This window comes from Danio aesculapii, chromosome 1, assembly GCF_903798145.1.
Source record: "Danio aesculapii chromosome 1, fDanAes4.1, whole genome shotgun sequence".
In the NCBI taxonomy this organism is placed as follows: Eukaryota; Metazoa; Chordata; class Actinopteri; order Cypriniformes; family Danionidae; genus Danio; species Danio aesculapii.
In genome coordinates, this window is record NC_079435.1 from 19,332,496 (window position 1) to 19,358,143 (window position 25,648).

Here is a 25,648-nt window from a genome sequence, read left to right on the forward strand (position 1 = left end):
TTTATATAAACTGCTTTTAATAAAATACCATATCAACAGCTCAGAAAATACATTCACATTCATGTGGATTTGTGGAAACTTTGCAGGAGGGAGCAAATAAATATATTATGAGGATAAAATACATGAAGTGTGAAGAAAGAAGTGATCAACACATTCTACATTTGTCCCAAACATTACACAAACAAGTTCATCATTACATTAACATCATTTTCAAATAAATAAATATTTCCTTAAATAATAGTTTACATGTTATAGACATCCAGGTTTTGTTGTTGAGTTTCTCTAGAAGAGGCTGTTTCGAGTGGTGTACTGCACGTTGTACGACTGTCTTCTGTGCCAACGTCTTCTGATTGCTGCACAGCAACCACACAGCAAACACTGAGGACAGATAAAATATGCGTCAATATCCTGGAAATCACATTTTAGCATACCATTTACCATAAGAACAAAGCATGCATTGCAAATATTTGACAATCGGTCATCATAATACGTACACAAAGGAGAATCCAGCAAGGTACAAGCATGATGACAATCGCACAGGGTACAATGATAGCCACAACCCATGCTGCATTTGTGCTGTTGCTTGAAATCGTAGTGTTCAGAACTGTAGGGTAAGTGGTGGTTGGAGCAGGTGTGGTGGAAGCTCCGAGAATAGAGGTGACCAAGCCAAAAGCACCAACATCACTGTCTGAGAACACGTATGTGACATTGGCTTCAATGATGGAGGAATTGCTCCTGCAGAGAGATTAAAACGCACGGTGAGGAATGAAGTAAATAAATAAACTGATCCTGTCATGCTCCTGCCATCATGCATAAAACTACTAATGAAAGCTGTTTTTTAAAAGTCACTTAAAGTCAACTTACAGGAAAGCAATTTGGTTGAAGTTAAAGTCAACAGTTGTTGTTTTATTTAGGATCTTGGACACCTTTGGGAGAAAAAAAAAGATTAGTAAAATATTGTGGTTGATGTGAATGAAATAACACAATTTCTCTCACAACTCACAAAGGTGTTTATGTAGCTCTGGATCACGATATAGGTGTCATTCCTGAGTTCAACCTTCTCAGACATGGTTACATTGCTGATTTCAAATCCAAAGTTCAGAGAGAACGAGGTATCGTCAAGTTCTTTAAAAAAATTGTAAAACAAAACAATTAGTGGTGCGGTTACATGTGGATCAATAAATTTCACTTATCCATTTATTATTAATTTTCCTGTACAGGTAAGATTAATACACAGTGCAATTTGCATTCAAATGTTATTTTCCCAGCAACAACAAAACAGGAATAGAAACTATAAAGAGAACTCACTTGTATAAGTGACATTGACACCGTTCACAAGGTCTTGCAAGTCTTTTTCTGTGATGGATCGTTTTGATTTCAGTTTATATCTCAACAACAATGAATTTGCCATCTGAAGGACGTTGCTCTGACTTGGCAGAGGGCCTTTTGTTTTAAATACAAGGCTGATGTATATAACCACCTTCCCAAGCCTGCAAAAGAAGATTTTTTTTGTCACCATCAAGTTATCACAGCATCAGAATGGTAGAATCAGTACAGTACAGCAATGTTATCAGCATAAGACAAATTACAGGAGTGACAAGATGGAAGCTTTATTTTTTATATATGATTCAAAGAAAATAAATACTGGCTTTGTATAGATAGACTGGAATTATTGCTCTTACAATGTTGGAGGAGAGGTTATCAATAAAGTGCTGGCTGTCGTTAAAGCTGAAAAAAAAGTATTAGATTAGTAGAGCAGAATTCTGATTTAAAATACAGCAGTTATTTGTGAAGAAAGACATTTAAAATTGACATACCAGGTGCAGATGTGGTAACAACTTCATTAGCTTTGAGAATTTCTTTGACCAAGGTACTGGTTGTGTTTATATTACTTTGTGAGAAGACAAACTGAACATTGGCCTGAATCTCATTATTAATATTGCTGTGGAGAGATTTAAGCATGTCGTTAAGAATGCTGGTAAACAAATAAATGATCTTACCAATCAACTCCATCTTAACCCTTTAACTACCCCACCAAGAAAAAAATGTTTGAATTGCATTAACTCCTAATGTCGCTAGTTAACACACTTGGTGCAATTTTTTTCAACACATCCCATAATTTCTAAAATATCAGCCTCAACCAAATGGTTGATATGTTGGTTTATGGTAAAAGTACTGGACTTTTAAGACCATAAGACATGGCATAAGACCAATTTATTTTTTTTAAATATTCAAAATAAAACATTTTTAAATACTAAATCATCTTTTTTTTAAGTATGCCATAAAATATTTTAGATTCTCATTTAGCATGCCTTCTTTAAATGACTTTAACAGTCATTCTCTAAAACAGTAAAAACATGGTCAACCGTTTTGTAGAGGGGCAGTCAAACGGTAAGCATCTAATCAAATGCTAAAACCTTCTGAGAAAGATTACTGTACAATCATCACACATTAACGTTCAATAAAAGAATGCAGAACTTACTTGAACACCACTTGATTCAATTCAATTTGAGGAGGTGTGGGGTCATTCAGAACTTTGGGCAGCTAAAGAATGATTAATTAAAAAATAGATTCATTTTTAATAATATGTCATGGTTAAAGTTATTTAAATAAGACATACATTTTATTGGGGTATCTCGCCAACTTACCAAATTGTTTATAGAGGTTTGGATTTGAATGTAGGTTTCATTCCTCAGTCCAAATGTCTCATGCATGGGCACATTGCTGATTTTGAATTCAAATATGAGGACATAGGAGGAATCACTAATCCCTTAAAACACAATAAAATTATTAGTTGTGTAGTAATATACTGTAGTTACATTTGCACAATTTTAATTAATAAAAACAGCTAAAATACAAAGGACAAAACTCACTGTTATAGGTGACATTTACATAGCTCGCATTCATGTTTTGTGTGGTGGCATCTTTAGTTTGCAAACGAGAGGTGACCAAAGAATTGACCAGTGGTATAATGCTAGCTTCACTCGGTATTGGGCCCAGGGTGATAAACTGAAGCTTAATAAATATAGTAACCTCTCCCATCCTAACAAAGAATATAAAATAATAGGATTGTAAAAACAGATTCAGAAAGCACCTGGCTTTTACAAAATTACACTAGAATTAATACACTTACAAAGTTGGTGGAGAAGTTGTTGTTGTTGTTGTTGTTGTTGTTGTTGTTGTTAGACTGCTGGTTGTTGTGTCTGTAAAATAAAGAAATTGTTAAAATGATAGTTCACCCAAAAGAAAAATCCTCATTTACCCATACTCAAGTGTTTTGTCTGTTAAACGCAAAATAAGTTATTCTGAAAAATGTTGGAAAAAGCTATAAAATACTATGAAAGTCAAGGGCGCCAAGATATCTTCCTTTGTTCTCAACAGAAAAAAGATACTCAGAAAGATTTGGAACAAGTGAAGGGTGAGTAAATGATGATTTAAATACACCACCTGACAAAAGTCTTGTCGCCTATCCAAGTTTTAGGAACAAGAAATAATAACTTGACTTCTAGTCGATCATTGGGTGTCAGAAGTGGTTTATTTGAAAGGAAAAGGCCTCTAGATTATGCTTATTGTACCAAAATAAAATATGATTTTGTCTTGATTTTTAATTATTTAATTAGGACAGTAAGGTCTGATTTTGCTTAGACAAAAGTCTTGTCACTTAACAGAAATAATGTACAGTATAGAATATAAAGTCATGGTGCAGTGGACAAAGAATTGATATTATGTATGACTCCAATAAGCTTGGAGGACTGCATCCATACATCTCTGCAATGGCTCAAATTACTTATTAATATAGTCGTCTGGAATGGCAAAGAAAGAGTTCTTCAAGATTCTTTGTATTCATCTTTAATGCCTCCTCCATCGTACCCCAGACATACTCAATAATGTTCATGTCTGGTGACTGGGCTGGCCAATCCCAGAGCACATTGACCTTCTTTGCTTTGCAGAACTTTGATGTGGAGGCTGAAGTATGAGGAGGAGCGTTATCCTGCTGAAGGATTTGCCCTCTCCTGTAGTTTGTAACGTAATGGGCAGCACAAATGTCTTGATACATCAGGCTGTTGATGTTGCCAATTACTCTGAAGATCTCTCGCACGTCCCCATACTGAATGTAATCTCAACCCATGATTTTTCCTTCACCATACTTGACTGATTTCTGTGAGAATCTTGGGCCCATGTGGGCTCTAATAGGTCTTCTGCAGTAGTTGTGATGATTGGTATACAGTTCAACAGATAATCCATCTAAAAAAATCATTCTTCTGCCACTTTTCCAAATGATCAACTAGAAGTTGTTATTATTCGTTGCTCTTACAACTGGGATCTATGATAAGACTTTTGTCAGGCATTGAAGAGCATTTACAATAATCTATCTTTTTAATAAAGGTGTGCAGTTACAATAGTTGGCCCTGGTGGAGCAAAACACTTGAAATCTTAAAGAATGCTTGATTGACAAACCTGTCAATAAACTAAGCTGATGTAGGAAGCTGATTGGTTGTAGGATGTCATCTTTTTGGAATACATACTCCATACTTCCCTCAATATGATTTAATGCACTCCTACAGAAAAAAACAATATACATCAAATAAATAGATTTTTTTCTTATATATTTTCAAGTTTGATTTAAATGTGATGTTTAAAAATGTATGCCTCACTTGAAGTTAGATGACTTGGGCTTTAAAGTTGGACTGTTAGGTTCATTCACAAGAGTGTTCAGCTGTGAGAGAAAATCAAATTTGTCATGAAACTTGTTGGGATCCACTTACATGATACCCAAATATTTCAACAGGTATATGTTGAATCCTTACCGCTTTGTTTATAATATCCTCTACTTGCAGGTATGTGTTGTTCCTAAGCCCAGAGTCACTTGGCATGTTGAGTTGAATAATATTAAAATTAAAAGTGACTGCATATGAGCTTTCTGAAATTTCTGATTTGGAAACAAATTATTTTAGTTTGACATTGCATTGATTTTTGTTTTCCTCACCCCCATTAAAAAAACGTTCTTAACAGAAACTGATGAGACTTACGTTCATATGTGACATTCACCACCTTCACTGAATCATTGAGCTGTGACTCCCTGGATGTGAGAAGAGTGTTGACAGCACGGAGGACCAGAGCTTCACTGGGGACTGAAGATGAGGAGTCGAACAGCAGCCTGCTTGTGACCACCGCTGAACCAGATCTGTAAAGAGCACCACTTATGATGAATATTGTTGAGGGTTACGGGTTTAAAATGTGATTTCATTAAGGAATATATATATGGTTTATTACAAAATGGGGAAAAAATTACATTGGGACTGCTGGAGTCACAGTGAAACTGGCTGTTGTAGTCGTTGGTACTAAAATTAAAAACAGAAAGAGAATTTTTCAGCACTGGTGACTTATATTGAATAAAAACTAATTATTTAAATAACCACAAATCATAATTCTTGACAAACCTGTCAGTGATCGAAGTTCATTCAGGAAGCTGACTGGTTGGATGACATCTTGATCCTGGAAGGTGTATCCCATAACGCCCTCAATCTGGTTAGATGTGCTCCTACCGGAAAAACAAAAGACAGTATATCAGGACCTGAACCTTAATTAAAAATAACATTAAAATCAGTCATTTTTAAAATATATATTTATAAACGTATTTTTTGAACAGCTTAAGTACACATGAATGCAAAAGGCAAATTATACATTTTGAAGTCAGGGTGTATCTTACGTGAAGTTTGATGATTTGGGTTGTAAAGGTGCACTTGTAGGTTCATTCAGAAGAGTATTCAGCTGCAGGAGAAAACCAAACCATTGATCAAATTGGAGAAGGTTTACATTGAACTCAAACCACTCTAATCATTAATAGGGAATGCTTACTGCATTATTGATGCTATCCTCGACTTGTTTGTAGCTCTTGTTTTTAAGTACAGGGTCTTCAGGCATGTTGATTTTAGTCAGATTAAATGTAAAGATGATGGCATATGAGCTGTCTGAGACTTCTGTTGGGAAAGAAAATCCCAAACATTTTTAAGGTTATGACTTACATCAATTAGTGCTTGAAACTTTTATAATCTATAATCTATAAACTTTTAGAATGAAACTTACTCTCATAGGTAGCATTAACGATTTTCACTGATTCATTGAGCTGTGACTCTCTGGACTTAAGAAGAGTGTTAACAGCACTGAGGACCAGAGCTTCACTGGGAACTGGAGATGGGGAGTTGAACAACAACCTGCTTGTGACCACTGCTGAACCAGATCTGTAAAGAGCACCACTTGTGATGAATATTGTTGAGGGTTACGGGTTTGAAATGTAACTTCATAAAAGATTGTATATTTAAAAATGGGGGAACAAAAAATTACATTGGAACTGCAGAAGTAGAACTGGCAGTGGAAGTGGCCATTGTAGTCGTCGGTGCTAAAAATAAAAACAGAGAGATGTCAAGCACTCGTGACTTTAAATTATTGTTTTTTATTTAAAGAAGTCATACATTTTGACAAACCTTTCTGTGAACGAAGTTCATTTAGGAAGCTGACTGGTTGGATGACATCTTGATCCTGGAAGGTGTATCCCATAATGCCCTCAATCAGGTTAGATGTGCTCCTACAGGGAAAAAGAGAAAATATTGTTTCATGTATTCAGTCAATATTAACAATAGCATGAAAAGAGTAATTAAAAAAATATTTTATTCAATTATTTTTTTACACAGCTTTAGTACACAAGACTGCACAAAGACCAATAAAAATATTGTGAAGTCAGGCTGTATCTTACGTGAAGTTTGATGATTTGGGTTGTAAAGGTGCACTTGTAGGTTCATTCAGAAGAGTATTCAACTGCAGGAGAAAACAAAAAAATTCATTAAACTTTAGAGAAGATTTACACAGGACTCAAACCACTTTAATTATTAATAGAGAATGCTTACTGCATTATTGATGCTATCCTCCACTTGTTTGTAGTTATTATTTTTCAGTGCAGGGTCTTCAGGCATCGTGATATTGGTCACATTTAATGTAAAGATGATGGCATATGAGGTTTCTGAGAGTTCTGTTGGCAAAGAAACAACCAATAACTTATGATAATGCTTTAAAATAATCAGTATTTTCTTTAATACAAAATATGTTTATTAAGAAAACATTACTTACTCTCATAGGTGACGTTCACAATTTTCACTGATTTATTGAGTTGTGGTTCTCTGGAGTTGAGAAGAGTGTTGACAGCACTGAGGACCAGAGCTGCACTGGGGACTGGAGATGAGGAGTTGAATAACAGCCTGCTTGTGACCACCGCTGAACCAGATCTGTAAAGAGCACCACTTGTGATGAATATTGTCGAGGGTTACGGGTTCAAAATGTAACTTTATTAATTAATATCTAACAAAACCTTACATTGGGATTGCAGAAGTCACCGTAGTACTGGCCGGTGTAGTTGTCACTACTAAAATCAGAAATAGAAATGTTCAGCACTGCTGATTTACAGTGACGAAAAAAAATCTATCAAAAAAAATGTTTAATGACCCCAAGTCAAAAAAGCTAACAAACCTGTCAGTGAACGAAGTTCATTCAGGAAGCTGACTGGTTGAATGACATCTTCTTCCTGGAAGGTGTATCCCATAATGCCCTCAATCTGGTTAGATGTGCTCCTTTAGAAAAAACAAGACATTTTTCAAGTTCACATTGAAAATAACATGAAAATGAGTACATTATTAATGTATTTGTCTTTATCTGTTTTAAATGCTATAATGCACAAACTCAAAATAAAGGTTGTAGGGTCAGGATGTTTCTTACGTGAAGTTTGCTGATTTGGGTTGTAAAGGTGCACTCGTAGGTTCATTCAGAAGAGTATTCAACTGCAGGAGAAAACCAAACCAGTTATCAAACTCTGGAGAAGATCCTTTTAAATAGATTTTTCTTCGCTTTGAATCATTGGTGCTTAACATTTCTATTTTTATATTTGGACTCCAACTGCTTAATTTTTTAATGGAGAATGCTTACTGCATTGTTGACATTACTCTCCACTTGATTGTAGCTCTTGTTTTTGAGTACAGGGTCTTCAGGAATGCTGATGTTCGGCAGATCAAATGTAAAGATGATGGCATATGAGGTGTCTGAGAGTTCTGTTGGCAAAGAAACAATCAATTATTTCAGTTAAATCTTAAATTAATCAGTGCTTGAAGTTTTCATAATGTAAAATATGAAACTTACTCTCATAGGTGACATTCACAATTTTCACTGATTGATTGAGCTGTGGTTCTCTAGATTTGAGAAGAGTGTTGACAGCACTGAGGACCAGAGCTTCACTAGGGACTGGAGATGAGGAGTTGAACAACAACCTGCTTGTGACCACGGCTGGACCAGATCTGTAAAGAGCACCACTTGTGATGAATATTGTTGAGGGTTACGGGTTTGAAATGTAACTTCATCAAGGAATTCATACTAAAAAAATTACATTGGCATTGCAGGAGTGTCAGTGAAGCTGGCCATTGTAGTCGTTGTTGCTAAAATTAAAAACAGAAAGACAAATTTTAAGCAATCATAATTTAAAAGTATTATTTTTACTTAAATTACCAGAAGTCATGAATTTTGACAAACCTGTCTGTGAACGAAGTTCATTTAGGAAGCTGACTGGTTGGATGACATCTTCCTCCTGGAAGGTGTATCCTATAATGCCTTCAATCTGGTTAGATGTGCTCCTACAAGAAAAACAGAAAATATTGTTTCAGGACTTAAGTCTACATTAATAATAAGATAAAAATGAGTCATTTAAAAATATATATTCTAATTATTTAATTATTTTTTACACTGCTTTAGTACACAAGACTGCAAAAAGACAACTGAAACATTTTGAATTCAGGATGTTTCTTACGTGAAGTTTGCTGATTTGGGTTGTAAATGTGCACTAGTAGGTTCATTCAGAAGAGTATTCAGCTGCAAGAAAAAACCAAACCAGTTATCAAACTCTGGAGAAGATTTACATTAGACTCAAACCACTTTAATCATTAATAGAGAATGCTTACTGCATTATTGATGCTATCCTCCACTTGTTTGTAGTTATTGTTTTTCAGTACACGGTCTTCAGGCATGCTGATAATTGTCAGATTAATTATAAAGATGATGGCATATGAGGTGTCTGAGAGTTCTGTTGGCAAAGAAACACCCAGTAATTTTCATTAACGCCTTGAAAGTGGCATGAAACTTCTAAAACTTAGTGCTTGAAACTTCTACTTTACAAAATATGTTTAATTAAGAAAATGAAGCTTACTCTCATATGTAATATTGACAATTTTCACTGATGGATCCAGCTGTGGTTTTCTGGAGTTGAGAAGAGTGTTGACAGCACTGAGGACCAGAGCTTCACTGGGAACTGGAGATGAGGAGTTGAACAACAGCCTGCTTGTGACCACCGCTGGACCAGATCTGTAAAGAACACCACTTGTGATGAATATTTTCGAGGGTTACGGGTTTAAAATGTAACTTTATTAATTAGTATCTAACAAAACCTTACATTGGGATTGCAGAAGTCACTGTAGTACTGGCCGGTGTAGTTGTCACTACTAAAATCAGAAAAAGAAATGTTCAGCACTGCTGATTTACAGTGACAAAAAAAAATCTATTAAAAAATGTAAAATGACCACAAGTCAAAAAATCGAACAAACCTGTCAGTGAACGAAGTTCATTCAGGAAGCTGACTGGTTGGATGACATCTTGATCCTGGAAGGTGTATCCCATAATGCCCGCAATGTGGTTAGATGTGCTCCTTTAGTAAAAACAAGACATTTTTCAAGACTTCAGTCCACATTGAAAGTAACAAGAAAATGAGTACATTATTAAGGTATTTATTCCTTTATCTGTTGGACTGCTTTAAAATGCAAAATTGAACAAAGACTAATAAAAGGTTGTGAAGTCAGGATGTTTCTTACGTGAAGTTTGCTGATTTGGGTTGTAAAGGTGCACTCGTAGGTTCATTCAGAAGAGTATTCAACTGCAGGAGAAAACCAAACCAGTTATCAAACTCTGGAGAAGATCCTTTTAAATAGATTTTTCTTTGCTTTTGAATCATTGGTGCTTAACATTTCTGTTTTTATTTTTGGACTCAACCTGCTTAATTTGTTAATGGAGTATGCTTACTGCATTGTTGACATTACTCTCCACTTGATTGTAGCTCTTGTTTTTGAGTACAGGGTCTTCAGGAATGCTGATATTCGGCATATCAAATGTAAAGATGATGGCATATGAGGTGTCTGAGAGTTCTGTTGGCAAAGAAACAATCAATTATTTCAGTTAAATCTTAAATTAATCAGTGCTTGAAGTTTTCATAATGTAAAATATGAAACTTACTCTCATAGGTGACATTCACAATTTTCACTGATTGATTGAGCTGTGGTTCTCTAGATTTGAGAAGAGTGTTGACAGCACTGAGGACCAGAGCTTCACTGGGGACTGGAGATGAGGAATTGAACAACAGCCTGCTTGTGACCACCGCTGGACCAGATCTGTAAAGAGCACCTCTTGTAATGAATATTGTTGAGGGTTACAGGTTTGAAATGTAACTTCATTAAGGAATATAAACAAAAAAATTAAATAAAAAAATTACATTGGAATTGCAGGAGGGGAACTGGCAGTGGAACTGGCTGCTGTAGTCGTCAGTGCTAAAATTTAATTCAGAAAGAGAAATGTTAAGCACTAATGACTTATAGTGAATAAAAAACCTAATTAAACAACCACAAGTAATATTTTTTCACAAACCTGTCTCTGAACGAAGTTCATTTAGGAAGCTGACTGGTTGGATGACATCTTGATCCTGGAAGGTGTATCCCATAATGCCCTCAATCTGGTTAGATGTGCTCCTGCCGGGAAAAAAACATAAGATTTAGTTTCAAGACTTGAGTCTATTTTAAAAATAACAAGAAAATTAGTCATTATAATAATCTTTTGGATACCTTTAATACACAATAATGGACAAAGACTAATTAAAGGTTGTGAAGTCAGGGTGTTTCTTACGTGAAGTTTGATGATTTAGCTTGTAAAGGTGCACTGGTAGGTTCATTCAGGAGAGTATTCAGCTGCAGAAGAAAACCAAAACATTCATCAAACTGGAGAAGGTTAACATTGAACATATACTACTTTATTCATTAACACAGAATGCTTACTGCATTATTGACACTATCCTCTACTTGTTTGTAGGTCTTGTTTTTCAGTACAGGGTCTTCAGGCATCCTGATATTGGTCAGATTTAATGTAAAGATGATGGCATATGAGGTGTCTGAGAGTTCTGTTGGCAAAGAAACACGTCATTTCCGACAATGCCCTAAATTAAACAATGCTTAAAATGTTTATGATATAGTTAATGTTTAATTGAGAATATGAAACTTACTCTCATAGGTAAAATTGGCAATTTTCACTGATTGATTGAGCTGTGGTTCTCTGGATTTGAGAAGAGTGTTGACAGCACTGAGGACCAGAGCTTCACTGGGGACTGGAGATGAAGAATTGAACAACAGCCTGCTTGTGACCACCGCTGAACCAGATCTGTAAAGAGCACCACTTGTGATGAATATTGTTGAGGGTTACGGGTTTGAAATGTAACTTCATAAAGGAATGTATACTGTATTTAAAAATGGAGAGAAAAAATTACATTGGAATAGCCTGAGTCACAGTGGAAGTGGCTGTTGTAGTCGTCGGTGCTAAAAATAAAAATAGAAAGAGAAAAGTTAAGCAATCATGACTTAAAATTTTTATTTTATTTAAATTAGCAGAAGTCATAGACTTTGACAAACCTGTCTGTGATCGAAGTTCATTTAGGAAGCTGACTGGTTGGATGACATCTTCATCCTGGAAGGTGTATCCCATATTACCATCAATCTGGTTAGATGTGCTCCTATAGGGAAAAAGAAAAAAATATTGTTTCAGGACTTTAGTCAATATTAAGAGTAACATAAAACAAAATAAAAATATTTTTTATTTATCTTTTACACAGCTTTGGTACACAAGACTGCAAAAAGACCAATTACACAGTTTGAAGTCACAATGTGTCTTACGTGAAGTTTGCTGATTTGGGTTGTAAAGGAGCACTTGTAGGTTCATTCAGAAGAGTATTCAACTGCAGGAGAAAACCAAACCAGTTATCAAACTCTAGAAAAGATTTACACAGGACTCAAACTACTTTAATCATTAATAGAGAATGCTTACTGCATTATTGATGCTATCCTCCACTTGTTTGTAGGTATTGTTTTTGAGTACAGGGTCTTCAGGCATGCTGATGATTGTCAGATTAATTGTAAAGATGATGGCATATGAGGTGTCTGAGAGTTCTGTTGGCAAAGAAACAGCCAGTAATTTTTACTAATGCCTTAAATTAATTAGTGCTTCAACTTTTTATGATCCAAAATATGTTTAATTAAAAATATGAAACTTACTCTCATAGGTGACATTTACAATTTTCACTGATTTATTGAGCTGTGGTTCTCTAGATTTGAGAAGAGTGTTGACAGCACTGAGGACCAGAGCTTCACTGGGGACTGGAGATGAGGAGTTGAACAACAACCTGCTTGTGACCACCGCTGAACCAGATCTGCAAGGAGCACCACTTTTGATGAATATTGTCGAGGGTTACGGGTTTGAAATGTAACTTTATTTATTAGTATTTAACAAAACCTTACATTGGGATTGCAGAAGTCACCGTAGTACTGGCCGATGTAGTTGTCACTACTAAAATCAGAAATAGAAATGTTCAGCACTGCTGATTTACAGTGACGAAAAAAAATCTATTAAAAAATGTAAAATGACCACAAGTCAAAAAATCGAACAAACCTGTCAGTGAACGAAGTTCATTCAGGAAGCTGACTGGTTGGATGACATCTTGATCCTGGAAGGTGTATCCCATAATGCCCACAATGTGGTTAGATGTGCTCCTTAAGTAAAAACAAGAAATTTTTTTAAGACTTCAGTCCACATTGAAAGTAACATGAAAATGAGTACATTATTAAGGTATTTAATCCTTTATCTGTTGGACTGCTTTAAAATGCAAAAATCGACAAAGACTCTTAAAAGGCTGTGAAGTCAGGATGTTTCTTACGTGAAGTTTGATGATTTGGGTTGTAAAGGTGCACTTGTAGGTTCATTCAGAAGAGTATTCAGCTGCAGGAGAAAACCAAAACATTCATTAAACTGGAGAAAGTTTACATTGGACTCAAACCACTTCATTCATTAGCACAGAATGCTTACAGCATTATTGACACTATCCTCTACTTGTTTGTAGCTCTTGTTTTTAAGTACAGGGTCTTCAGGCATCCTGATATTGGTCAGATTTAATGTAAAGATGATGGCATATGAGGTGTCTGAGAGTTCTGTTGGCAAAGAGACACCCAGTGATTTCCATTAATGCCTTAAATTAATCAGTACTTGAAACTTTTATGATGCAAAATATGTTTATTTAAGAAAATTAAGCTTACTCTCATAGGTAACGTTCACAATTTTTACTGATTGATTGAGCTGTGGTTCTCTGGAGTTGAGAAGAGAGTTGACAGCACTGAGGACCAGAGCTTCACTGGGAACTGGAGATGAGGAGTTGAACAACAGCCTGCTTGTGACCACGGCTGGACCAGATCTGTAAAAAGCACCACTTGTGATGAATATTGTTGAGGGTTACGGGTTTGAAATGTAACTTCATCAAGGAATTCATACTAAAAAACTTACATTAGCATTGCAGGAGTGTCAGTGAAGCTGGCCATTGTAGTCGTCGTTGCTAAAATTAAAAACAGAAAGACAAATTTTAAGCAATCATAATTTAAAATTATTATTTTTAATTAAATTACCAGAAGTCATGAATTTTGACAAACCTGTCTGTGAACGAAGTTCATTTAGGAAGCTGACTGGTTGGATGACATCTTCCTCCTGGAAGGTGTATCCTATAATGCCTTCAATCTGGTTAGATGTGCTCCTACAAGAAAAAACAGAAAATATTGTTTCAGGACTTAAGTCTACATTAATAATAAGATAAAAATGAGTCATTTAAAATATATATATTCTAATTATTTAATTATTTTTTACACTGCTTTAGTACACAAGACTGCAAAAAGACAACTGAAACATTTTGAATTCAGGATGTTTCTTACGTGAAGTTTGCTGATTTGGGTTGTAAATGTGCACTAGTAGGTTCATTCAGAAGAGTATTCAGCTGCAAGAGAAAACCAAACCATTCATCAAAACTCTAGAGAAGATTTACATGGGATTCAAACCACTTTAATCAATAATGGAGAATGCTTACTGCACTATTGATGCTATCCTCCACTTGTTTGTAGTTATTGTTTTTCAGTACACGGTCTTCAGGCATGCTGATAATTGTCAGATTAATTATAAAGATGATGGCATATGAGGTGTCTGAGAGTTCTGTTGGCAAAGAAACACCCAGTCATTTTCATTAACGCCTTGAAAGTGGCATGAAACTTCTAAAACTTAGTGCTTGAAACTTCTACTTTACAAAATATGTTAAATTAAGAAAATGAAGCTTACTCTCATATGTAATATTGACAATTTTCACTGATGGATCCAGCTGTGGTTTTCTGGACTTGAGAAGAGTGTTGACAGCACTGAGGACCAGAGCTTTACTGGGAACTGGAGATGAGGAGTTGAACAACAACCTGCTTGTGACCACCGCTGGACCAGATCTGTAAAGAGCACCACTTGTGATGAATATTGTTGAGGGTTACGGGTTTGAAATGTAACTTTATTAATTAGTATCTGACAAAACCTTACATTGGGATTGCAGAAGTCACCGTAGTACTGGCCTGTGTAGTTGTCACTACTAAAATCAGAAATAGAAATGTTCAGCACTGCTGATTTACAGTGACAAAAAAAAAAATCAATTAAAAAAATGTTTAATGACCCCAAGTCAACAAAGCTAACAAACCTGTCAGTGAACGAAGTTCATTCAGGAAGCTGACTGGTTGGATGACATCTTGATCCTGAAAGGTGTATCCCATAATGCCCGCAATGTGGTTAGATGTGCTCCTTTAATAAAAACAAGACATTTTTTCAAGACTTCAGTCCACATTGAAAGTAACAAGAAAATGAGTACATTATTAAGGTATTTAATCCTTTATCTGTTGGACTGTTTTAAAATGCAAAAATGCACAAAGACTAATAAATGGTTGTGAAGTCAGGATGTTTCTCACGTGAAGTTTGCTGATTTGGGTTGTAAAGGTGCACTTGTAGGTTCATTCAGAAGAGTATTCAGCTGAAGGAGAAAACCAAACCGTTTATCAAACTCTGGAGAAGATCCTTTTAAATAGATTTTTCTTTGCTTTTGAATCATTGATGCTTAACATTTTTATTTTTGGACACAAACTGCTTTATTCATTAATGGATAATACTTACGGCATTATTGACATTATTCTCCACTTGATTGTAGCTCTTGTTTTTGAGTACAGGGTCTTCAGTAATGCTGATATTCGGCAGATCAAATGTAAAGATGATGGCATATGACGTGTCTGAGAGTTCTGTTGGCAAAAAACAATCAATTAATTTTTTTAAATCTTAGATTAATCGATGCTTGAAAGTTTTATAATGTAAAATATGAAACTTACTCTCATAGGTGACATTCACAATTTTCACTGATTGATTGAGCTGTGGTTCTCTGGAGTTGCGAAGAGTGTTGACAGCACTGAGGACCAGAGCTTCACTAGGGACTGGAGATGAGGAGTTGAACAACAACCTGCTTGTGACCACCGCTGAACCAGATCTGTAAAGAGCACCACTTGTGATGAATATTGTTAAGGGTTATGGGTTTGAAACTATATTCATTAGTATCGAACAAAACCTTACATTGGGATTGCAGAAGTCACTGTAGTACTGGCCGGTGTAGTTGTCACTACTAAAATCAGAAATAGAAATGTTCAGCACTGCTGATTTACAGTGACGAAAAAAAATCAATTAAAAAAATGTTTAATGACCCCAAGTCAACAGAGCTAACAAACCTGTCAATGAACGAAGTTCATTCAGGAAGCTGACTGGTTGGATGACATCTTGATCCTGAAAGGTGTATCCCATAATACCCACAATCTGGTTAGATGTGCTCCTGTAAGAAAAAAAACAGAAGACTTTTTTAAGACCCGAGTCTCTATGGAAAGTAACATGAAAATGAGTACATTTATTCCTTTATCTTTTGAACTGCTTAAAAATGCTAAAATGCACAAAGACTAATAAAAGGCTGTGAAGTCAGGATGTTTCTTACGTGAAGTTTGATGATTTGGGTTGTAAAGGTGCACTTGTAGGTTCATTCAGAAGACTATTCAACTGCAGGAGAAAACCAAAACATTCATTAAACTGGAGAAAGTTTACATTGGACTCAAACCAATTCATTTATTAGCACAGAATGCTTACTGCATTATTGACACTATCCTCTACTTGTTTGTAGGTCTTGTTTTTGAGTACAGGGTCTTCAGGTATCCTTATATTGGTCAGATTTAATGTAAAGATGATGGCATATGAGGTGTCTGAGAGTTCTGTTGGCAAAGAAACACCCAGTGATTTCCATTAATGCCTTAAATTAAACAGTACTTAAAACTTTTATGATACAAAATATGTTTAATTAAGGAAATTAAGCTTACTTTCATAGGTGACGTTCACAATTTTCACTGATTGATTGAGCTGTGGTTCTCTGGAGTTGAGAAGAGTGTTGACAGCACTGAGGACCAGAGCTTTACTGGGGACTGGAGATAAGGAGTTGAACAACAACCTGCTTGTGACCACCGCTGAACCAGATCTGTAAAGAGCAACACTTGTGATGAATATTGTCGAGGGTTACAGGTTTGAAATGTAACTTTATTAATTAGTGTCTAACAAAACCTTACATTGGGATTGCAGAAGTCACCGTAGTACTGGCCGGTGTAGTTGTCACAACTAAAATCAGAAATAGAAATGTTCAGCACTGCTGATTTACAGTGACGAAAAAATCTATAAAAATGTAAAATATCCACAAGTCAAAAAGTTAACAAACCTGTCTGTAATCGAAGTTCATTTAGGAAGCTGACTGGTTGATTGACATCTTCCTCCTGGAAGATGTACCCCATATTGCCCTTAATCTGGTTAGATGTGCTCCTTTAGGGAAAAAGGGAGACATTTTTCAAGACTTTAAAATGCTTTAAAATTATTTAAAATGCTAAATTGCACAAACTCTATTTAAAGGATGCAAAGTCAGAGTGTTTCTTACGTGAAGTTTGCTGATTTGGGTTGTAAAGGTGCAGTCGTAGGTTCATTCAGAAGAGTATTCAACTGCAGGAGAAAACCAAACCAGTTATCAAACTCTGGAGAAGATCCTTTTAAATAGATTTTTTTTTTTCTTCGCTTTGAATCATTGGTGCTTAACATTTCTATTTTTATATTTGGACTCAAACTGCTTAATTTGTTAATGGATTATGCTTACTGCATTGTTGACATTACTCTCCACTTGATTGTAGCTCTTGTTTTTGAGTACAGGGTCTTCAGGAATGCTGATATTCGGCAGATCAAATGTAAAGATGATGGCATATGAGGTGTCTGAGAGTTCTGTTGGCAAAGAAGCAATCAATTATTTTAGTTAAATCTTACATTAATCAGTGCTGGAAAGTTTTATAATGCAAAATATGAAACTTACTGTCATAGCTGACATTTACAATTTTCACTGATTGATTGAGCTGTGGTTCTCTAGATTTGAAAAGAGTGTTGACAGCACTAAGGACCAGAGCTTCACTGGGGACTGGAGATGAGGAGTTAAACAACAGACTGCTTGTGACCACCGCTGAACCAGATCTGTTAAGAGCACCACTTGTGATGAATATTGTTGAAATTTAACTTAAAGGAATACATATTACAATTAAAAAAAAAAAATTACATTGTAATTGCAGGAGTCACAGTGGAACTGGCCGCTGTAGTCGTCGGTGCTAAAATTAAAATCAGGAAGTGAAATCTTAAGCACTTGTCACTTATAATAGGATAATAAGACTTTCCAAAAATCTTTTTTTTTTTTTTTTTTTTGACAAACCTGTCTGTAAACGAAGTTCATTCAGGAAGCTGACTGGTTGGATGACATCTTCATCCTGGAATGTGTATCTCATAATGCCCTCAATGTGGTTAGATGTGCTCCTGCCAAAAAAAGAAGATATTGTTTCAATTCTTGAGTCTATTTTATAAATATCATGAAAATGTGTCATTTAAAAATTTGTCATTTATTTTTCATTTGTCTTTTGGACAGCTTCAGTACTTAAGAATGCACAAAGACAAATTAAACATTATGAAGTCAGGATATGTCTTACGTGAAGTTTGCTGATTTGGGTTGTAAAGGTGCACTCGAAGGTTCATTCAGAAGAGTATTCAGCTGCAGGAGAAAACCAAACCATTCATCAAACTCTGGAGAAGATTTACACGGGACTCAAACCACTTTATTAAAATAAAATACTTACGGCATTATTGACATTATTCTCCACTTGATTGTAGCTCTTGTTTTTCAGTACAGGGTCTTCAGGAATACTGATATTTGTCAGATCAAATGTAAAGATGATGGCATATGAGGTGTCTGAGAGTTCTGTTGGCAAAAAAATAAACCAATTATTTCAGCTAAAGCCTGGCATTAATCAGATCTTGATAATTTTTTAATATACAATATGTGTGATAAAGCAAATGAAACTTACCCTCAAAGATGACATTGACAATTTTCACTGATTTATCAAGCCATAACTGTCTGGATGTGAGAAGAGTGTTGACAGCATTGAGGACCAGCGCTTTATTGGGGACTGGAGATGAGGAGTTGAATAACAGCCTGCTTGTGATCACAGCTGTTGTTTGGTTTGTTTCAACTGTGGCCGAATTCATTGTAACAGTTGTTCTTTGTGTAGAATCAGTTGTTGACACTGCCAATGATGTAGTTGTCTCTTGTGTAACAATTATGTTTGTTGGTTCAGGGCTTGTTATTGACACCGTTGGCTTTTGAGTTTCTGAAATTCGAATTGATGTCACTGCATTTGTAGTTGCATTTTGCAAAGATGTGGCTGCTATAAATGATGTTGTAATTTCTGAAAACATTGGCATAGTTGTAGGAGTGACAAATGTTGTTGCTGTGCCAGTTTTGGTTGTTGTCTTGTAAACCGGCGTATTGGTGGGATACATATTTGTTGTGTTTAGAGATACTAGTGAAGTTGAATATATTGACGCTTCATTTGTTGCTGTAATCTCTGATGGTATTAGAGTAGGGATGGAGGTCACAGATGTGGGGGTATAACCTTCACTGGTGGAAGATGCAGTTGGAGCAGCATTTGTTGAGGTTGAAGATGTAGTTGCATGTGCTGAGGATAAAGACTCAGATGTAGGAGTCACATCTGTTGTTACTGAAACCTCATTTGTTGTTGACAATGGAGTTGTTTTGTCAAGATTTTCTGTTGCTGGAGGTGCAGCTGTAAATGATGCAGGAATGGTATTGGGGTTCACATCTGTGGCTTTGAAAGTCACAGTGGTTGACGAAACTGTTGTTGGAGTAACATTTATTGTTGTAGTTTCTGCCGATATATGAGAGGTTACGGGAGTCACAACAGCGGCCGCTGAGGTTTCAGTTGTTGAAGATGGAATTGTGGCACCAGTACTTTCTGTGGCTTGAGGTGCAGTTGTGGATTCTGGGAATGCAGGTGTGGTATTAGGCTCCACATATGTTGTTTTGAAAGTTTCAGTTGTTGAAGACTCTGTTATTGTAGTAGCACTAACTGTTGTTGTAGCTTCTGAGGATATAAGAGTGATTGTGGGAGATACAACTGCGGCTGTTGAAGATTCAGTAGTAGAAGATGGTGTTGTTGTTGTAGAAGTAGCACTGACTGTTGTAGCTTCTGAGGATATTAGAATGCCTGTGGGAGACACAACTGTGGTTTCTGCAGTTTCAGATGTTGAAGATAGTGTTGTTGCTGGAGTAGCATCTGTTGATGCAGTTTCTGTGGGTATAAAAGTGATTGTGGGAGATACAACTGTAGATGTTGAAGTTGTTGAAGGTGGTATTGTGGCACCAGCACTTTCTGTGACTTGAGGTGCAGTTGTGTATTCTGGGAATGTAGGTGTGGCATTAGGCTCCACATACGATGTTGTGAAAGCTTCAGTTGCTGAAGATGCTGTTGTTGTAGTAGCACTAACTGTTGTTGTAGCTTCTGAGGATATAGGAGCGGTTGTTAAAGATACAACTGTGTCTGTGGAAGTTTCAGTAGTAGAAAACGGTGTTGTTGATGTAGAAGTAGCACTGACTGTTGTAGCTTCTGGGGATATAAGAGTGGTTGTGGGAGTCACAAATGTGGTTTCTGCAGTTTCAGATGTTGAAGATAGTGTTGTTGCTGGAGTAGCATCTGTTGATGTAGTTTCTGTGGGTTTAAGACTGACTGTGGGAGGTACAACTGTAGACGTTGAAGTTTCAGTTGTTGAAGATGGGATTGTGGCACCAGCACTTTCTGTGGCTTGAGGTGCAGTTGTGGATTCTGAGAATGTAGGCGTGGTATTAGGCTCCACATATGTTGGTTTGAAAGCTTCAGTTGCTGAAGATGGTGTTGTAGTATTAGCACTTACTGTTGTTGTAGCTTCTGAAGATATAAGAGTGATTGTGGGAGATACAACTGTCTCTGTTGAAGTTTCAGTTGTAGAAGACGGTGTTGTTGATGTAGAAGTAGCACTGACTGTTGAAGTGTCTGATGATATAAGAATGATTGTGGGAGTCACAATTGTGGTTTCTGCAGTTTCAGATGTTGAAGATAGTGTTGTTGCTGGAGTAGCATCTGGTGATGTAGTTTCTGAGGGTATAAGAGTGGTTGTGAGGTTCACATCTACAGTTGTTGATGTTTCTGTTGTCGAAGATGCCATTAATGTTGAAGTAAGATTTGTTGTTGAAGCAGCATCTGTCGCTGTTGGAGGTGCCGTTGTAGATGATAAGGATCCGAGTATAGACGTGGGAATCATATCTGTTGTTGTTATAATTACAGATTCTGTTGTAATCGAAGGTAACATTGTAGACATTGAATTTGGACCTGTTGTAGGAAGTGTAGGTGTGAAAGTCACAGCTGTACATTTGGGATTTTGTTTAGTGGTCATAGGTGGGCCAATAGATCCTTTAGTTTTTATTGTACAAACATCATTGGCTGTTTGTGAAATCTGTGTGGTTGGTGCAGCAGTAGTTAAAGATGAAGCTCCACAAATGGTACACCATATACATACTGTCAAGAAATAACAAACATTTTTCATCATTTTCGTTTGACCTCCAAAAATGTCATTTAGACTCTTTTTTATTTGCATTTTTAAACAACTTTTGATTATGATTTTTGACTATGTTATCACCCCATCCCCCAATTTCTCACGAATTGTATTCAGATTTATCATAAGCATACGTACATATGGTGAGGAAAACTGTCCATCTGACATCATATTTTGGACTGAAACACCACCTAAAATAGAAGACAGATCATTAAGTTTGTTTCTACTCATCTAAGAATGATCATTCTTTGCCATCTACTGTTATAGTGTCCAGAGAAACAATTTTTTTATATATAATAACTATATTTGGACGTGTCTACAGTGTAGTTTTCAAGATCTTTACATTGCTTGTTATGTTTCCCAAATTCTACATTTGATGTGAGTATTATTTTTTAGGTCCATTTTGCACATTTTCATTCATTCATTTATTTTCTTTTCAGCTTAGCCCCTTTATTAATCTGACGTTTCTACAGCGGAATGAAACGCCATTTTGCACATTTTATTAACTATAATTTCCAATGCAAGTGGATGCCAACTATCTGCTGACACAGATCCACCAAGATATATTCTCCTGAATATAAAAAGGGGATGGGGGTATGTAGAGCCAAGTCCATGAAGGGAAACAGAACAAGGGTAGTGAGGCAGAAATAGAAATAAGAAGGACTGACAGGGCTAGAGGTCAAGACAAAGTCAATGAGAAAGCAAACTAGGATGGAGCTGGTGGAATGTGAGAGACGGCATGATAAAACAACCAGGGTGGAGCAAGAGCGGAGTCATTGGCATAAGAAAACAGGATGGAGCAAAGTGTCAGAGTTGAGAGTTGAGCTGACAGTACAGGAGAACAGGCAGGACCCCAGGGCCGAGGTGGAGCAATCAAAACAAGAAGCCTGATGGGTGGAGCCCATCACTGTAGAGCAGAACTGGCACAGGTTTAGACGTGCTTCTGAGTAAGGGCTCAGTGGCAACAGTGCTTGTGAGCATGATCTGAAAATGATCCTAGACTCTAAATTACACCAACTGTGAACTGCAGTCTGATACATGGTGGAAGAGCAGTTTTGAGTATGACTGGCATGATGGCAGGAGATCATTCAGGAATCAGGAATGGTGGCTAACTTGCAATGAGAGAATAAGCAGACAGACATTTTGGAATGAGATGTTGTAATGGCAGGCATGATGGTTCCTAAAATGATGGTCATCTTGTCAAGAGTCTCTGAAATGACGGCCATTTTGTAGAGCCACAATGGTGCAGCCATCTTGGTTAGTGATTTTGGAGCAGTGGCCATCTTTTTGAGTGACTGTGTAGCAGCCGTCTTAGATTCTGACACTGGGCTAGCAGCTATCTTTGGTGCTAACACTTGGCTGGTGACTATCCTGCACTGTCTTGTGTGACTGTGAAGCAGCCATGTTAGATTCTGACACTGGGCAAGCAACCATCTTGGGTGCTGACACTTGGCTGGTGACCACCCTGGGCCATCTTGTTGTGTGACTGTGTAGCAGCAATCTTGGGTGCTGGATTGGCAGTAAACTTGAGTGCTGATGCTGGGTTGATTGCCATATTGGTTTTGGAGTGGTGCTGATGCTAAAATGGACAGGAGACACCCATGTGGCAATCATTTAGGATGGTGTGGTCTTTTAGATAAGTCTCTAGTCTTCAGAACCCACTACAGTCCTCTCAAAAATAATCTTTGGGAAATTCCTCTGCCACCATGTCAACGGTGATGAAGGACACATTAATTAGAAGGGCAAAGTCCATAATTGCATAATGAATTTTGAGGACCATCAAAGATTAGGATTGTTTTAGTGGTGCATTAAATTCGTGGCAAAAGAAATCAATCCGTTTAATGTCAAGAAAATGATGTGAAATGTTTCAAAACACAATAATGTAGTCTCTGAGGCTTCTCAATCCCTGACTCAAGTTAACAAAGCACATAACTGGATCCATATTAGGTCAATCGTTCTGTTACAATAAGTATAGGCCAGTGCAAGACAAAGGTGAGAGGTGAATACACACGCACTAGAGGGGCTTTTTATACACCAGAATATAACAAGATAACAAGGTAACTATTTACAGAGACAGTAAATGGGGCAACTAACAAGGGTAACCATGGACATTAATGAGGGTGTGGCACAAAGATCACAGTGACTTAACATAGGAAGCAACAGGGTCAGCACAAGGGAACAAAACAAGAGTCACAAGAAACAGAGAAACACCGGCACTGTAAAAACAGTAAGGTTCCAATAGTTAATGTTATTTAATAATACCATCTAAGAATGAACAACCCTTTTACAGCATTATTAATCCTAGTAAATGTTCATTTCAGTATTTACTAATGCATTATTAAACTTCAAATTTGTGCTTGTTAAAGTTTGTGCTTGTGCACTGTTGCATGGGCGCCGCTAGGGCGGAAAAAGTTAGGACGATTTTAAGGGCCCACACCATTTTGGGGCCACCAGAGATATTATTAGGGGCGAAGAACCAACTTAGCCCCACCCAGCCATCCCTTTCCCCCACATACCACCACGACCCCCCCCCCCCCCCCCCCCCTTCCCGCGTTCAACTTTCCACGCCACCACATCCCCTCCGTTCTTTCCTCTCGTTCGCGACCACCCACCCCTTCTCCTGCTCTGCGCTTTCGTCTGATACCCCCACCCTGCTCTGCTTTTTACTTCAGTCCCAAACCCTCAAAACATCCTACACCAACCCCCCCCCCCCCCCCCCCCCATCTTCACTTTTGACTTTTGTCCGCGACAACAACTGAATGTTTATGTTTACCCACAACCACACCAATCACGACCCCTGTACTGTGGATGACGAATATTAAATATTGCAATAAATGTATTGTTCATTGTTAGTACTACATTAACTAACATTAACAAAATAAGGAACCCTAATGTAAAGTGTTATGTTTTTTGTGCAGTGTCAAAATGCAAAAAAACAAATAAACAAACAAAAACTAATCACGCACATAAAAGTTTCTCAGTAAATACATAAAATACAAACTCTGATATCTATATACCAGCATACCCACACATTTCAAAATAAATTGGCCACACCTTAGCAAGTTCTTGAACTGGTTTTTCCAATTGTAATTGGAAGATAAATTTGTCAAACTGCTATTTAAAGACTTTAACAAATCAATTAATTAACCGTTCACTAGTTTATGACTAATGCATGATTTCAGGAAACCTAATCTGCTCTGCTAAACACATTTTGGTGTTTGAAAAGTATATATATATTCTTTATTTATTATTATTTTTTTTACATTTTAGTGGTTTGAACTGCTAGATGTCTGGGTTGGTCATGTTTTTTAGAAAACAAAAACAGGGTAATAAGCTGCATGTACTTTTTTTTGTTAGCTTACATATTTACTTCAATATACATATCATTTATTATACAATTCACAACAGGAATAAATCACTTTGTTGTTCAGTAAAATGTTCAACATCAAAAGTAGTCTGAGCAAAGATCTTATATCACAAAACTCCAACACATTTGTCTGTCTGTCTGGCATTGTATAGTTTTATCTGTTCATTAAGCCTATAAATGTACATTTTTAAACACTTTCAGAACCTACAAACTAGACTTGTAATGCCAACATTCAACATTTTTTTAATAAACTTTTAATATTAATTTGAATTAACTTTATTTCTTGGACCTTAGCTGAATGTAATTTAAAATACAATAAATAATTTGCAATTTAAAATGTATTGTTAATTCAATTACTAATCGAGCATAACCTTGTTTTTACATGTATGTAAAGCTGATACTAAATGACAACAAATCAAACAAGCAGATGCACAGCCTTATTTAAACATCGCATATAAATTTCACATTTATTTATTAAAGTATTATAATAAGTGAAATAATGTCAATCTTTCGCCTACCTCCTTCTGCCGTTCAAAGTCATAACAATGTATACCAAATGGTATTGCAGTTCTCTACGTGTTTGTCTTAGTTCAAAAGTAACAGACTGAAAAGATCAATTTTGAGTGATACTATATCAACTGCAGGTTGACGTTTGTTGGGTGTGGTAAAAAGTGTAGTTTGGCAACCAAACCCTTTCAGTACGCAATACAGAACAACATACTGATGGTATTATTATTTCCAATCCACAATGAAGGGTGTAAATACAATGCTGAATACTGCTAAGATGAATGACAGGAATCCATTTATGTCATGGTGATAAAAGGTGTTTTGGTGACTATTAACATGTCTATTCTGTTTTAAGATAAAATTAAATGACATGAATAAATATAGGGTAAAACATAATTAAAATAAGCCCTATATGCAAGAATAAATAAAATTTTATTGAATACACATGACAAAACAAGCAGTAAACTGTAATTATTGTTAATTTGTTATAATTTTGGCCAGGGTGGGAGAGAGGGCATTTACATGTATCCATAAATACTATTTTAGTTG

The 25,648-nt window shown here is 36.4% G+C and overlaps 1 protein-coding gene and 1 long non-coding RNA gene across 2 annotated transcripts; both read right to left on the reverse strand.

Moving 5' to 3' along the window:
* Positions 1 to 25,205, reverse strand: wu:fc34e06 (uncharacterized). Its single transcript, XM_056456796.1, has 52 exons — positions 25,111 to 25,205; positions 21,364 to 21,416; positions 18,645 to 21,188; positions 18,417 to 18,538; positions 18,270 to 18,331; positions 17,999 to 18,099; positions 17,849 to 17,897; positions 16,587 to 16,741; positions 16,360 to 16,481; positions 16,211 to 16,272; positions 15,954 to 16,054; positions 15,802 to 15,850; positions 15,564 to 15,718; positions 15,355 to 15,476; positions 15,153 to 15,214; positions 13,818 to 13,918; positions 13,675 to 13,723; positions 13,431 to 13,585; positions 13,204 to 13,325; positions 12,018 to 12,079; positions 10,726 to 10,826; positions 9,485 to 9,533; positions 8,185 to 8,339; positions 7,975 to 8,096; positions 7,768 to 7,829; positions 7,522 to 7,622; positions 7,369 to 7,417; positions 7,126 to 7,280; positions 6,906 to 7,027; positions 6,755 to 6,816; positions 6,486 to 6,586; positions 6,346 to 6,400; positions 6,088 to 6,242; positions 5,860 to 5,981; positions 5,711 to 5,772; positions 5,442 to 5,542; positions 5,294 to 5,342; positions 5,031 to 5,185; positions 4,809 to 4,930; positions 4,656 to 4,717; positions 4,459 to 4,559; positions 3,134 to 3,203; positions 2,874 to 3,043; positions 2,649 to 2,770; positions 2,483 to 2,544; positions 1,818 to 1,942; positions 1,683 to 1,728; positions 1,309 to 1,490; positions 1,004 to 1,125; positions 865 to 926; positions 495 to 735; positions 1 to 378 (listed from the first exon to the last, which is right to left on the reverse strand). The coding sequence occupies exons 1-52, from the start codon at positions 25,131 to 25,133 to the stop codon at positions 283 to 285; spliced, it is 7,632 nt and encodes a 2,543-aa protein (XP_056312771.1). The 5' UTR covers positions 25,134 to 25,205; the 3' UTR covers positions 1 to 282.
* On the reverse strand, positions 16,811 to 17,250 carry LOC130228367 (uncharacterized). The gene is made up of 3 exons (XR_008837750.1): positions 17,189 to 17,250; positions 16,976 to 17,076; positions 16,811 to 16,878 (listed from the first exon to the last, which is right to left on the reverse strand). It is a non-coding gene; the product is annotated as an uncharacterized LOC130228367 (long non-coding RNA).
* Positions 25,206 to 25,648: the final 443 nt, after the last annotated feature.